This window comes from Ovis canadensis, chromosome 2 (genome assembly GCF_042477335.2).
Source record: "Ovis canadensis isolate MfBH-ARS-UI-01 breed Bighorn chromosome 2, ARS-UI_OviCan_v2, whole genome shotgun sequence".
Taxonomy (NCBI): Eukaryota; Metazoa; Chordata; class Mammalia; order Artiodactyla; family Bovidae; genus Ovis; species Ovis canadensis.
In genome coordinates, this window is record NC_091246.1 from 209712359 (window position 1) to 209728129 (window position 15771).

Here is a 15771-nt window from a genome sequence, read left to right on the forward strand (position 1 = left end):
TTCATTAATACTTGAAAGTCTGCCTTAGGGATCAAAATGTTCCCGTTTTTTGAATGATCCAACACTCCCAACTAAAGTGAAAAGAAGCCAAAGGCAACCTGGCCATTGGTAATCCCAAATCCTCAATGTTATAAAGTCACAAATTGTCTGGTAAAAGAGAGGCCAAAAAGTATATGCTTAAAGTTGCCCTTTCTGGTCTTGCGTGAGTAATTCCTGCAGCTGGAGCTTCACTACAACCACAGGATTGTGGCACTACGAAGGTGGCCATTTTCAAATCTGGCCTGACATCAGAATGAAATTCAACTAGATAAACCTGGGACTTGGCCAAGATAAGTAACATTTAAATAACTGGAGCCAATGAATAGCCATCACTTTTCTATGGAACCATATGACTATGATGTGAAGAAATAAAAGCCTTTGTTGTTTTAAAGGGCAGAGGCAATTGGAAGTTTTGCAGCAGACGATTACAAAATTTTCCACCCTTAGCTTTCCAAGGAAGATACCAGTTAGTGGCTTTGGGAGTTGGGTGTGGAAGGTGTTACTTGGAAAAGACAATTAAATTGATTCTGAACAGATGTGAACAAATGTTACTCCATCCATCACAGAGCCTAAAACAGAATATTTAGCCCCCTACACGATGAGCTTACTTTTCTGAACTACTCCATGTTATTACTTAGCTCCTTGAAATCAGCATTCTATGTCAGATAAGGCACAGAAAGCTACCACACCTCTCTCATAAACAGTGAATTTTTATTTTCCAGATAATTTTGGAGTGGTTTTTTTTTTTTAATCCTCCTAAAAAACACAAAACACTCCCCCCAAAATTGGCCTTTGCTTCTGTTTTTTGCGCTTGTCTACCTGAGTCAGAGCAAGACTCTTATCTGTGATACAGTTCATCAAGATAAATGGGGATGGGTTTTCTGCATCTAATACACAGATTGTTTTAAAAAATATTTCATTTGTCCCTTGAATTTTTAAAAGGCTATTTTCCCCCCTCTTTAAAAAAAAATTATCCCTATTACCTCATCAGGCAGCTGTCTGAGGCTATGAGGAGAAGCTCATAACTAAATTGGTTTTAGCTGTATTTAAGACAGTATTTTATCCTGTCGGTTTTCATTTTATTACATGACAGTGCTTGCAATTTCTCCCTCAATAAGCAAAGATGACTTAGATCAGTGGCCTGATGAATAAGCATGAAAATTTGATTTAGAAAAGGAGAATATCCTGGAGCTCACAGAGAGAAAAAAGGATTTCCAACCCCCCACCACACACACATTTTAAATGACAAAGCAAAGAAGCTGCATTGTCTTTAAACAGCATCTTTCAATGCAATCAATATCAAGGCTCCCCAATGTTAAGTGATAAGAATAATAATTTAGAAAGAAAAAGAGGAGCCCTTGAAAAATACAAAGAGAGAAGAAAACATGTTTAAAGAAAATATTATTAATCTTTCATATTACCTTGAGGCAGACTGCCCAAAAGAAAAAAAAAAAAAAAAAAGCCCTGGGTGTGAAGGGAAAACTGATCCTTTGGAAGAAAAAAGACGAGGATTCCTGTTGAGGACCAGATGGAGAATGTGAGCAGTCTGACACCCTACCTTGGCCTAAATGATTCAACCTTCCAGGCCCATTAACAAGAGTGGAGGACAAAGAACTGTGAAGTGGAAGAACAGATTCCCCATAAAGCAGTAATAGAAAAAAAAAACAGAGGAGGCCAAAGTCTCCTATGGAAGGGAACCCAATTAATTGTCTTCGGTTTCAGGATCTGTCTTTTCTTGCTGGAGAAGAGGCTCACTCCGGGCAGCAGAGACAGCAACTTCTAACTTCTGCAAACTTGCATCCTGATCAGAATCCCTCAGGGCTCTAGCGCCTGGAACTGAGCTGGCAGGAGGAAGGGCTAGGCCAGGAGTAACGTTTTTTAAGGCAGAGGATTGGGGGGAGGGCGGAGAGGGAGTGTCACAGAGAAGATTTTTCCTTGCTTAGCATGTCACTTTGCTGCATGGGAATTCATGCTATTCCTCGCGGTCCGGTGAGAAGGTAGGAACATCCCCCACCTCCACCCGCTGTAACTTCTGATTTCGCTGTGAGTAACCAGAGAGCGCGCGCCAGGGCCCAGTGCCTTCAGCGGGGCGAAGATTTGATCGAGAACAAAAGAACGCTTGCCAATCAGAAAACGCTACCCGAGAACAAGGATAACTTCTCTTTGTGTTTTGGAAACTCTTTAATTAGCAAATGCCTTTGGTTTCTAATATGCATTAAAACTTTTCTACGCAGATTCCAAGAATCAAATCATTGCTTCCGCGACGAAGGTGGGACTCCCAAGGGCCACACGCCACGGAACTAAAGAAAATAGGCAATTAAATACTCGCTGTAAACCTGTACAGTGTTCTGGGCACTCGGCAGCAGGTTTTTTTTACAATAATTTCCCGCACTAGTTTTCTTACGATTTCACTAAAGCTATACCAAATCCCTAGACTCTGGGCCGTGCGTGCGGGCAGGGTGGCCTGAAGCCTGAGTCCCCCGCGCCCGCCGCTCGTCGGCCCTGTCCCCTTGGAGGGGTCGACACTTCCTCCTGCCTTAAGCCGGCCCCCTCTGCCCGACTCCTATTTCTCTTCAGCCTGGGCCCCTCCTCCTTTTTACAACCCGGAGAGGGGGTGAGCGGGGATTGTGGCCTCACGTGGTCTAAGTCTGCCGAGAGAAAAGCAATCCGCGAGGCGCACCCATTTCTTGCCCCATTCCGAACCCCGCATTTAGGATCCTGTCACCTAAAAGCCCCCCTCCAAATCCAGCATTTTCAGCCCAAGGAGTGCTAAACACAACTCCGGGTCGCGTTTCTCTCCGGGGAGGTGCTATTCTTATTCTCAACCTCTCCATGCAAAAGCCTTGCCCGGTGCGCCCTTCTGTTCAGGAATCTGTATTTTAGTGTACCCGGAACACTAAGGAACAAATATTTCAAGCAAATTCCCTTTCTGGTGCGCTTCTCTACCCCCTCCCCCCAGTGAATTCAGGGTAAAAGTTTTTCTTAACTTTTCCCTCCCAGCCCCCTGCCCCTCCCCTCAGGAATCCGCCCAGAGCTCCGCAGACCTAGCCTCTCTCGTTCCCTTGCCCGCCCCTTCCGACTTCCACCCAATCCGAAGACAGTCACACAGAAAACAAAGGCTGCTATTGGGCCTCCCTGGAGCTCGAGGGCCCGCCCCCGGAGTGGTTTGTGAATGGGGGGAGGGGAGGGGGCGGGGCGGTCCGGAACCCTGAGAGCCCGACGCTTCTTCTGTAGAGTTGCGCGGCTCCGAGGCGTTACTCTGCGCTCCCTCCCGGCGGGCAGCGCTCCCTCACCGCTCAGAGTTGCGCGGGGCTGGAGAGGCCAGGCCCAGGCCGCGGGCACCAGGACCTCGCAGCCTCGGACGCAGTGTGACTGGATTTCTTAAAAGAACTCGCCGAGCTCTTGGCTCCAAGACGCCGATCGGACTCAGAGCGAGAATTAGCCGTTTGGCTGAAAGTTGGAGCCAAGCTTCTGGGGCTGAAGAAGGAGCAAGGAGCGGAGAAGGAGGCGAAGGAGGAGGCAGCGGAGAGCGGAGCCTCGAGGAGAGGAGGCGGAGCAGCACCGTTGAGGCGGCGGCTTTGGCTAGCAAGCGGGGGCGCCGGGGTCTCGCCTGCCGGGGCCAGACTTAGTGTGGGGGTGCGGCGCGCGCCCTATTGAGCTCAGTGAGTCGGGAGACTTGGGCAAACTTTGAAGGGTAACCGGAGACGCTTGTTGCTCCTCGCCGCAGAAAAAGCCGCACCGTTACGTCGCATCAAGAGGAGAAGGCGGCCCCCCATCTGCGCCCCCAGCCCAGCGAGACGAGTTTGGACCCCCGGCGGCTGCGCCAGTGCTGGGCGGAGGCGGCGGCGCCCCCGTGGCGGGAGCACCCCAGCTGCAGCGCCCTCTGTTCCGCGCCGCCCACGGCCCAGCCCCGGCGCCGGGAGGACTCTCATGCGCCCGGCGCAGCGGCGCCTCCCCCGATCCCAGCCTCTCCCGGCTGCCTGGTCGCGTTTCTCGGGCTGAGAGTGCCGCTGCACCCGCGGCCGGCGATGCGGGGCTCCTGCGCGGCGGTGTCGCGCTTGCCTCTGGACCTTTGCACCCTGGCGCTGGCGCTGCTGGGAGCACTGCCCGCGGGCGCCGGGGCGCAGCCGTACCACGGAGAGAAGGGCATCTCAGTGCCAGACCACGGCTTCTGCCAGCCCATCTCCATCCCTCTGTGCACGGACATCGCCTACAACCAGACCATCTTGCCCAACCTGCTGGGTCACACGAACCAAGAGGAGGCGGGCCTCGAGGTGCACCAGTTCTACCCGCTGGTGAAGGTGCAGTGTTCTCCCGAGCTGCGGTTCTTCCTCTGCTCCATGTACGCACCCGTGTGTACGGTGCTCGACAAGGCCATCCCTCCGTGCCGCTCTCTGTGCGAGCGTGCCCGCCAGGGCTGTGAAGCACTCATGAACAAGTTCGGCTTCCAATGGCCTGAACGGCTGCGTTGCGAGAACTTCCCCGTGCACGGCGCTGGCGAGATCTGCGTGGGCCAAAACACGTCGGACGGCTCCGGGGGCGCGGGCGGCGGCCCCACCGCCTACCCTACCGCACCCTACCTGCCCGACCTGCCCTTCACCGCGCTGCCTCCGGGGGCCGCCGACGGCCGGGGCCGCTCCGCTTTCCCCTTCTCGTGCCCCCGCCAGCTCAAGGTGCCCCCCTACCTGGGCTACCGCTTCCTTGGCGAGCGCGACTGCGGCGCCCCTTGCGAGCCGGGCCGCGCCAATGGCCTTATGTACTTTAAGGAGGAGGAGAGGCGCTTCGCCCGCCTCTGGGTGGGCGTGTGGTCTGTGCTGTGCTGCGCCTCGACTCTCTTCACCGTGCTCACCTACCTAGTGGACATGCGGCGGTTCAGCTACCCGGAGCGGCCCATCATCTTCCTGTCAGGCTGCTACTTCATGGTGGCCGTGGCGCACGTGGCCGGCTTCCTGCTGGAGGACCGCGCGGTGTGCGTGGAGCGCTTCTCCGACGACGGCTACCGCACGGTGGCGCAGGGCACCAAGAAGGAGGGCTGCACCATCCTCTTCATGGTGCTCTACTTCTTCGGCATGGCCAGTTCCATCTGGTGGGTCATCTTGTCGCTCACTTGGTTCCTGGCGGCCGGCATGAAGTGGGGCCACGAGGCCATCGAGGCCAACTCGCAGTACTTCCACCTGGCCGCCTGGGCGGTGCCCGCTGTCAAGACCATCACCATCCTGGCTATGGGCCAGGTGGACGGGGACCTGCTCAGCGGGGTGTGCTACGTGGGCCTGTCCAGCGTGGACGCACTGCGGGGCTTCGTGCTGGCGCCCCTGTTCGTCTACCTCTTCATCGGCACGTCCTTCCTGCTGGCGGGCTTCGTGTCTCTCTTCCGCATCCGCACCATCATGAAGCACGACGGCACCAAGACTGAGAAGCTGGAGAAGCTGATGGTGCGCATCGGCGTCTTCAGCGTGCTCTACACGGTGCCGGCCACCATCGTTCTGGCCTGCTACTTCTATGAGCAGGCCTTCCGCGAACACTGGGAACGCACCTGGCTCCTGCAGACTTGCAAGAGCTACGCGGTGCCCTGCCCGCCAGGCCACTTCCCGCCCATGAGCCCCGACTTTACCGTCTTCATGATCAAGTACCTGATGACCATGATCGTCGGCATCACCACTGGCTTCTGGATCTGGTCGGGCAAGACCCTGCAGTCGTGGCGCCGCTTCTACCACAGACTCAGCCACAGCAGCAAGGGGGAGACTGCGGTATGAACCCCGGCCCCTCCCCCACCCTTCCTTCCCGCCGCCGGGGGTGGGAAAGGGGAGGTAGGGAAAGAACTGCGGGGTGGGGGGACTTGTTTCTGGAACCTCCTTCCGCTCCAGTGAGAAGTCACCTGGAAATGAGAAGATATATGTAGATATATGTGGGTTGGGAAAAGAGGCCTGGGTGGAAATACGGTTTGGATGAAAAGACTTCTGGCAAAGACTTGCAGGATGATGCTGGTGATGGTAACAGTGATGTTAATCATGTGCGGTACGGGCCGCCTTGGGCCTGTCGGAAAAGATTGAGATCAGAAGGTTGCTGTGAGTTCTTCCCGGCTCTGGGCCGAACTGGGACTGTGAGCGATTTCCCTGCTGCAAGACAAGTGGCCTGTCCTCACTCCTGTGAGGCCCGGGTGAAAGGTACAGCTGTCTGAGGCCGCTGCTTTGTTAGGAAAAGGGAGGACACCCTGCAGTGTCCTTGTCAAGCGGTGGTCAAACCATAATCTCTTTTCACTGGGGCCAAACTGGAGTCCAGATGGGTTAATTTCCAGGGTCAGACATTACAGTCTCCACCTCTGCCTCCTCCCCGCCTGTTTTTCTTCCTCTACTCCTTTCAAGTCTTGTAAAATAACCATTTTGAAGTCTTGGGAGGCCAGCCTCCTAGAATCCTGATGTGAGGATGCAAAAGAAATGACAACATTTTGCAACAAGGAAAAGGAGGCAAGTAGTAGGTATTTCTACTACTTTTTTATTTTCTGGGGAAGCAGAAGGAAGAAAGAAGCCTGTTTTATTTGGTTTAATATCCTGAAAAGAAGTGATGACTTGTTGCTTTTCAAAATAGGAATGCATTTTTTTCCCTTGTCTTTGTTGTAAGAGACAAAAGAGGAAACAAGTGTCTCCCTGTGGAAAGGCACAACTGTGAAGACAGCAACTTTTATAGGCAAAGCAGCGCAAATCTGAGGTTTCCCTTTGGATGTTAATTTGGTTGTAATAAACATTCCTTTTTAAGGAAAAGTGAAGGGCGGTGTGCTTCCATACCCCTTTCTGTCAGAGGTACTGACTTGGCTAAAGGAAATGCAAGGGGTTTTGCTGTGTTTAAGTAAATTTAATTCAGAACACATGATCCAACAGGCTCTGTTAAAACATTCAGGGAAATCTCTCCCTTCATTTTCTTTTTCTTCCCTTAAACCTGCATTTAGGTTTTGTTTCAATTTTTTTTTCCCTCCAATTTGAATCCTTCAAGATAAAAGGAGAAGCATAATGCCTTTAGCCTCATAATAAAGGAATGTTAAATTTTTTAAAAAGTCAAAGGAGCATTTTGTCCTGTTTTCTTTGTTCCATAAATCCGTTTATAAAATATCATGTGTATGCTGACCCTGTCTTTGTGTGGCTGGGTGGGGAGGTGACCTGCAGAAATGACAGTGAGTGAAGAGGACAGTTCAAACCATGGGCCCCATTTTTAAGGAAAGTCATTAAAAGAAGGTAAACTTCAAAGTAAGTCTGGAGTTCTTTGAAATGTGCTGGATGACTTAAATTTATTAATCTTAAATCATGTACCTTTTTTTCCTCTATAATAGGACTCCAATTCCTTTGCATAATGGTCTAAAGCTGAACAGAGAATCATGGGAGCTAACCTTTACTCCACCTTTGACATCACCCTCCAATCCAGCAACACTATCCTGTTTCTCAAAACGGTCTTTAAATGCTGTTTGAAACCGTTTTTAAATCATAGAGGGTACTACAAGAGTACAAGTTGCTTTCTACGTGTAACGTTCAGTTGAGTGAAGCTGCTTTTTATATTCAAGTTTAACATTGACCTTATGTTTCTTAAACCTCCAAAACTGTCTCATTTGTCAGATTTTTAAAACTCCCACTACACAGTTTTTGGCATCTTTTGTGTTATATCTCTTGCATGTGAAATTTGTAAAATAGAGATGAGTGCAGTATGTATATTTTGTAAATCTCCCATTTTTGTAAGAAAATATATATTGTATTTATACATTTTTACTTTGAATTTTTGTTTTGTTTTGCCTTTTAAAGTCTACAAGGAAGCCCCACTTTATCACATGTACAGATCACAAATAAATTTTTTTTAAATACAAAGTGAACGTTTATTTAGTTTATAGTTCCTATATAAGCCAAAGAACAGAATTTTGTATTATGGAAAGATGGTATGGAGGGACATCCACTGAATATGTCCCTCATAAAAGAAGATGTTATATATATGAAGGTCTTTTTTCCTTGCCTTTTAAAATACAGAGTTTAATGAATGCCTTAACTGTCCTTTAATTTTTTTTTTTTCTGTTGTTGTTGCTTCCTGCCTCTCTTCCCACCACCCCAGTGCACACACACCCCTAAGCATTTTCACATCCTGCCCTGAATCATCTACTGAAGGTACAGAATAAGCATCTCTTTTAGAGAGGTGCTATCTGATCCATGTTTTTACTACACTTCAGGCATGGAGTCCGTATCTGAAAGAGGACTAGACATTTTTGGTCCACTTTTCTGGAGATATTTTCCTTGGAGAGAATTCTGTGAATGTTTTTTTCACTGGTCAGTGTCTTTATATTCTAAGGCCCCTTACTTGAATTGTTAGGGCTTAAATCCTTTGGGTTCAGGTGACTGGAAGGTCTGTAGTTGATTCCAGAGATTATAATGGGAGCATTGCTCTGGGAGCCTCCCCGGCTGTAGGCTTCACTCTCCCTTCTAGGTCAACTGAGCTGGAGGTCAAGTGATTCCCCGAGGTGGCAGTGACTCAGCAGCTCCAGCTGTAATAGACTCCACGCCTGACCCCTGCATGGCCTCAGAAGCCACTGAAACTATTCTTTCCTCTTGCCGGGGAGGCTAACTTTGGAATCAGATTAGACGAAGAAGCCTTCACTATCCAGGCACTTTGATATTCAACAGTCCCTCAGGGAAATGATAAAGGCATTCTAAATACTTCCATTTTCAAGCCTCACCAGATTCTTTTTTCCCCACTTTAATTCAGGTGTCTGTCTAGAGTCCACTCATTCTCCGCAGCCATCACAGCAATGGACAGGACGCTGCTGTTTCTCCTGCCCTCCCTCAGCTCTACATTTCTGCACTTCTAAAGCTCAACAGAAACAGTTCTGTTTTTGTTTTAATTAACAGGCTCACACACACATGGCTGGTGTGTTTTACAAACACAGGGAATAAAAACCAGTGACAGACAGTCCTCACCAGGAGGAGGAAGGCGTGCGGCTACACAGTGTGTGCTAAGCGGCTTTAAGATCCTCCTGGGTTTTGAACATCACAATGGGTGTGAGGTCATCTTAAACTGTGAAGATTTTGGCGTCTAGGGAAGAAAAAAAAAAGAAAAAAAAGACTTCAAGTCTCTTAAGGTTTATCTAGTTTTTGCTCATAAAATGACACCTTTTAGGTTAAAGCATGCCTCTTTTAACACCACACTAATACTGCCTGTTAAGAATGTTTGCTTTTAGAGTCGATGGAAGGCTCCCAATGGGGTTTTTGCTCTCAAATTAACTGCTAAAGGCACTTAGACCCTTCTGTGGGGAGAGCAAGGTGGTTGTTCCTGTAAATGTGTCCCCTTCCTCTAGTCAGCACGGCCTCGTCCTTCAGAGCTCTCGCAGATTGAAGAGCCCTGGTCTTTAGTGAGGGAACAAAGACTGCGTATGAATAAATTACTACCTGCTTTTTTGAAAGCAAAGATGAAAGTGTTCCGTTTCGTTCCTTTCACACTGTGGTGCGTCCTGAGGTAGCAGATTCTTACCTAAGAATTTTAGAGGCTCAAGGATCTTTCAGGAGGTGCATCTTCGCAGAAAATAGGTGAAAGAGAGAGTGTGTATGGAAGGGCATGTGTGGAGTTGAGGAGAAACACTGGTGGGAGTTTGGTGTTAATCCCTACGTGAGGAGCAGAAAGACTTGTGAAAATTGACTTCAGTTTATCAAACAAAATTAGTCTATACAATATGCAACACCTAATCTTTTAAAGTAGGTTTGTGAGAAATCTTGGTGAGAAACAAATAAAAGCCCTATTGACAACATCTTACCCATGAAAGGTAGGTTTGTTTTTTTTTTTAATGTGCTTGATAGAAAATAGTGATATTAGCAATAGTGATATTAGTTCTCTGGACAGAACTACAGGAGTCTAACAGCTGTAGGTTTGAACCCTGTAATTATACTGGGAAATTCTCTTCTAACTCTCCCATCTTTAATTTCACTGAAAAGGCAGGTGGCTATTTATAGATGGTATATTTTTATGTATGCATATGTGGACGGTGAATAACAGTCTACAGGGCTTCAGGAAATCCTACATGTGGGTCTGTTCTATTTTTCTCTTATTTCACTCTCAGTGACATTAATGTAAATCGATAAAACTTGGTTCTTCAACTCTTACTTTTCAACCTGTAACATTTCTTACCTCTGAATCTATATTCCTCACATTTCATACAAAAGTAAACTAGTTAAAAGGGTACCATTAAAATGTCAAGTCTTTGGTAAACACACATTGTGCCTCTTACTCTCTGGTTGAAAAAAAATGTTCTAATTGGAATTTTCTCAATTAGCACCACAGTGGTGGAAAAAAGGAATTTTGACCAAGACAATTGTTTATTATAAGTGATCCAGCCCAAGAAGTACTAACCAAACAGCCACTATAGAAAAGGTGCTATACCAGGGGCTGGAGGGATTCAGGATTAAAAAAAAGACACTCCACCTGAAGTAACCTGGAGCCTAATTCAGGGTGAATGAGCACAGCCTCCCCAGTGGAGGAATAAGTAAATAATTATCTTTCTAGACAGAACGTGGTAAATCATCACAGAGGCTCAAATGTTATTTGGAGTAATATTACTTGACATTTGGTGGCATTTACTGTTTTAAAAGCTGCTTTCACACTCATTATTTGACTTTATCCTCAAAATTATTGTAACAATCTTATGACATGGAATAAATCCTATTATAAAAATGAAGAAGCTGAGGAGCTTAGTGTGTTGAAGTGACACGGGAAGAGAAAGGGATCACATCCCATCCTTAGATTCTGAGCTCAGCCCACTTTCTGTAACATGTCACATAACCCCTCTCTAAAGGTACTATGAGGGTGAGTCATGGGAAGGACGCTTCTAATGGCAGAGGGTGGGTATCCAGAAAGACTGCCTTTCCCAAGAACTCAGATTATGTGATTCTCCATAATTTTCATCCTCTTAGATCAGTTCCTTCATCTCTGGAGGCCTTTCTTTCATTAGCTGATGAAGATGACATCTGAGATGAAGACCTTCCTCCAGGGGCCTGTGATTCCATGCAGCCATTATGAATGCCGAACTGACTCATCCATTTGTGGACTGTCCACAGCTATTTTGAAATCCCAGACTAGTTGTTTTACCCTCCTGTAGACCAGTGTGTCCCACCTCTCAGCCAGCCAAGCCAGTGTGTGCTCAGTGAAGGAAAATGAACTTCCCATTGGCCTTTTTAAGCCCAATTCAAAAAGTAAGATCATCACTGTATTACTGTACACTGAAGTAAAAATACAAGTTTGCTGCTGCTGCTGCTGCTGCTAAGTCATTTCAGTCGTGTCCAACTCTGTGGGACCCCATAGGGGGTCAGCCCACCAGGCTCCCCTGTCCCTGAGATTCTCCAGGCAAGAACACTGGAGTGGGTTGCCATTTCCTTCTCCAGTGCATGAAAGTGAAAAGTGAAGGTGAAGTTGTTCAGTCGTGTCCGACTCTTAGCTACCCCATGGACTGCAGCCCATCAGGCTCCTCCGTCTATGGGATTTTCCAGGCAAGAGTACTGGAGTGGGGTGCCAAGTTAGGGGGCTATCTAATCTCTTGAGCTAGCTACCGTGCCTTTCCTCATGCCTGTTTGTAGCAATTGCTTTCTGCCACTGGAAGCATGCCTTCCTCAACACCAAAGGGCTATGTTGAATCATATCTTCCTGGTTTCTTTCAAAGACCACATCCATATTTCCTGGTTGGCTGCAATCTTCTATCTTGGAATTCCCATTACTGGATATTTCACAGCCAAGTCAACATTCTATGTGGCTGAAATAATATGACAAAGTTTTTGATTCTGAACAGTTATGCCAGCCAAAACCTTAAATGCTTCTCTAGGTCATTGTCCCTAAAGCCTCTTTCAGAAGTCTTCAAACTAACAAAATAAAACTGAAGCTACTGTGAGGGATTCTATCGTGCCTTGGCTGGGGGTCTACCTCACTTTGGAATGGTCCTTTTGGGGAGCTCAAGTCCACCTCTTTTGCTATTGACCTTCCTTTAAACTGCTTCCCACCTACAAATCTGTTTCTGTGGTATAACCCAGGCATCAGTTCAGCTTTGAGTTCAAGAAGTGGGTCTCTAAGAGATGGGCATATCAGAAGCAAGAGAGGGCATTTAGGAGGCAGAAACAAAGGGAGGAAGAGTAAGGAGATAAAGCGCCCTATACTCCATGAATGGAAACAAACTGCTCAACTGGTTTCAGCAAGACAAACTAATATTACTCACTCTTAGAAAAAGTGATCCTTCAACTTCAGCGTGGTCCTGCAGACTCTGGAGGACAATTCACTGAACGAGAAAAGCATCTTGGGGAGGGTATGGTGGGATAGCAAATAGGAAGTGTAGTAACCAATAATGAAACATGTGTGGCATAACCTAGCACCAGTTATATATTTTCATTTCCAAAGGAAAACAAATGGCATGTAGCATTTAGTTCCAGATTCCAAATCTGGGATAACTGGAAGGAGAGATGAGTGGCAGCTGGTCCCTGAGTTGCTTTTTGCAGCAGAAGTACAGAATAAGCCCTCAAGTTAAAATCATGGATTATCTTCAATGCCAACAAATCATTTCTTGAGGACCTAGGACATGCCAGATGCTATGCCAGGCCCTGGGTATAGCAGACTGACTTCTGGAAATTGTTATCCTGAGTCTTAGCCAGAACTAAGCACACACTTCTTACCTCACATATTTCCCACCCCAGCCTCTAGAATAGGGAATAGGCCAGAAAAACCATTCTTAGTGTTTACAAATTCTTTCTCCTCACTGTACCAAAGTACAATAAGTCGTTAATGGTATCTTGATCTTGCTCTGAAGATGGAGAAACTGATGAGGCTAAAAGCAGCTTGAGTGTCACAAGTAAACAAAAGCCAGGCCATAGTGAAGGACACACTCATGATTCCCAAAGACCCTGAATGTGGCCATCTTTTCCACCAGAGCAGTGTGCTTCAAGATATGATGAGGCCAGAGGAAAGGGACCATAGGAGGTCAGGGGAGTGATGGGTGACTTCCCAGCTTTGGGAAAAGGAGCATGATTACCCAAACACATTGCTAAGGGCAGTGAAGGCTGGCTTTTTGTACTTTGTTGGTATCATCATTGTCTTTATCATTGCTAACATGTATTAAATATTGGCCATGTGCTAAGCTCTATGTACAATACAGCACAGTATAGCAGTTAAGATAATCCACACACAGCCCAGAACCACAGTACTTGACACCTAAGAAGTGATAGATAAATGTCAGCATTACTATTATTAATATATAATTATTTCATTTATTCTTCACAATAACTCTGAGAGGTAGGTATCATCCCCACCACCACCACCACCCCCCCCACCCCGCCCTCACTTTACAGGCTCTGAAAGGTAAGCCTCAAAGCAGAAAATTTATATAGCCGTGCCCCCAGTCACCCAGCTACAGATATTTACTGAGGTCTCAAAATCTTCTAAGCATCATTCTTTTTAATTTAAACCAGGATTGAAGTGAGGGTAAGCAATGAGAATAAGTTACATCAGGACAGAATGGAATCAAGCAGGACTTTTGCAGTGCTAGTCCCAGGAAGTGTTTGTTTGTTTTGGTTTTTTAGTGAGAGGCAGAAGACTCATAAGTGCTATTTAAATTCTGAGGGCTGGATGCCCCCTTGTTCTTGCCTGAGTTTCTAATTTGGGGTTCAAGGGCCTGGCAGCAAGAAGGAACCTGTGAAAGTGCTTCCCAAACCACTCCCCACCCCAGATGCAGCCCCTCAAAAGGCTGGTTTGAGTCCCTCCAGAGGCTTCCTCAACCTTCCGTGCCAGTTCCAGCCTGAGAGTTGGGACAAGGGCTTAGAGGGAAGACTCCTGCTCCTTGCTAACCAGGGGTCAGTGAGTGGGAGCATAAGGACAACAGCACTCGTGTGGCAGAGACCCCCTAAAGCCCTATTGCAAGAATCACAGGAGCCTCCACAGTACTGTTACCATGGATATTATATCAGTGTTATCATATCAAAATGATAATATGGTAGCTTACTCTGTGCAGGTTCTTTGTGAAGCACCTGCATTAACTCGATCTATACAACAACAGTATGAGTTGGAAACTATTCTTTTTCTCATTTTATAGACTCTCAGTATGGGATTCTGGAATCTCACTGAGCATCAGAATCGAATAAGAGAGCACGTGTGGAAGCATCCTACCCTAAATACCCTTGTACTGTCTCCAGGTTACAGAAGGGGCAACTGAGGCACAGAGAATTGATCTGGGCCTTAAGGATGTAGTGCATGTGTGCGTGTTAAGTCACTTTAGTCATGTCCAACCCTTTGAGACCCCATGGACTAGCCCTTCAGGCTCCTCTGTCCATGGGATTCTCCAGGCAAGAATACTGTTGTGGGTTGCCATGCCTTCCTCCAGAGGATTTTCCCAAACCAGGGCTCAAATTTGCATCTCTTATTATGTCTCCTGCATTGGCAGGCGGGTTCTTTACCACTAGCACCACCTGGGAAGCCCTTAAGATGTTCAGTTCAGTTCAGTTCAGTCGCTCAGTCGTGTCCGACTCTTTGCGACCCCATGAATCGCAGCACGCCAGGCCTCCCTGTCCATCACCAACTCCCGGATTCACCCAAACACACGTGCATTGAGTCAGTGATGCCATCCAGCCGTCTCATCCTCTGTCGTCCCCTTCTCCTCCTGCCCCCAATCCCTCCCAGCATCAGGGTCTTTTCCAATGAGTCAACTCTTCATATGAGGCGGCCAAAGTACTGGAGTTTCAGCTTTAGCATAAGCCCCTCCAATGAACACCCAGGACTGATCTCCTTTAGAATGGACTGGCTGAATCTCCTTGCAGTCCAAGGGACTCTCAAGAGTCTTCTCCAACACCACAGTTCAAAAGCATCAATTATTCAGCGCTCAGCCTTCTTCACAGTCCAACTCTCACATCCATACACGACCACTGGAAAAACCATAGCCTTGACTAGATGGACCTTTGTTGGCAAAGTAATGTCTCTGCTTTTGAATATGCTGTGTAGGCTGGTCATAACTTTTCTTCCAAGGAGTAAGCATCTTTTAATTTCATGGCTGCAATCACCATCTGCAGTGATTTTGGAGCCCCCAAAAATTGAGGCATATTTTAGGTCGTTTCCCCCTTGGAGTGCTCTTTAACAAAACGAGATTGAGTGGAAAGAATGAAAACAATTCCAGGGACTGTAGTTCAATTCTTCTTCCTCCCACACCTTGCTCTGAAAAGTGTGAATTCTCAGGGAACACTCTGTTTGTTGTTGCTGTTCTTTAATAAAAAAATAAAACAGCAAAAATAAATCCAGTGCATTTGCAGAGAAAGAAGTAAGAGAGCAGTGCCTCTGCCCTGACGGTGAACACCAGGAGCTCTGAGCCCACTGCACCTCCCCTGCCACATTTCTGCAGGCTTACGACATGCGCCTGTGAGATAACTGGATTTCCGACCGGGAGAAGAGTGTAGTCATAGGGGACTTCATAGCAGAAACTGGTAAATAAGAAACACAAACAGTTTTGCCCAGTGCAATTATCTGCCAGTCTTCTCATCAAACCCTGATAGTTAGATATAAGGAGAATCCAGACCCTCTTCATTAGTTTATGGGACTAGATGAGCTTTAGATTGCTTAGAAATTAAAGAGTCTCACAGAAAATCAAGTCATGCATAAAAGAAATGACAGGTAGGTGGTGGTGGTGGTGGTGGTGGTTGTGTGTGTGTGTGTGTGTGCACACGCAGACTATTGTAAATAAAAGGAAGCTTGCATGTG

The 15771-nt window shown here is 47.1% G+C and overlaps 1 protein-coding gene across 1 annotated transcript; it reads left to right on the forward strand.

Annotated features, from left to right (window-relative positions):
• Positions 1-2207: 2207 nt before the first annotated feature.
• On the forward strand, positions 2208-7886 carry FZD7 (frizzled class receptor 7). The gene has a single exon (XM_069574486.1). It carries the CDS (start codon positions 4068-4070, stop codon positions 5790-5792), a length of 1725 nt encoding a protein of 574 aa, XP_069430587.1. The 5' UTR covers positions 2208-4067; the 3' UTR covers positions 5793-7886.
• The last annotated feature ends 7885 nt before the right edge of the window (positions 7887-15771 follow it).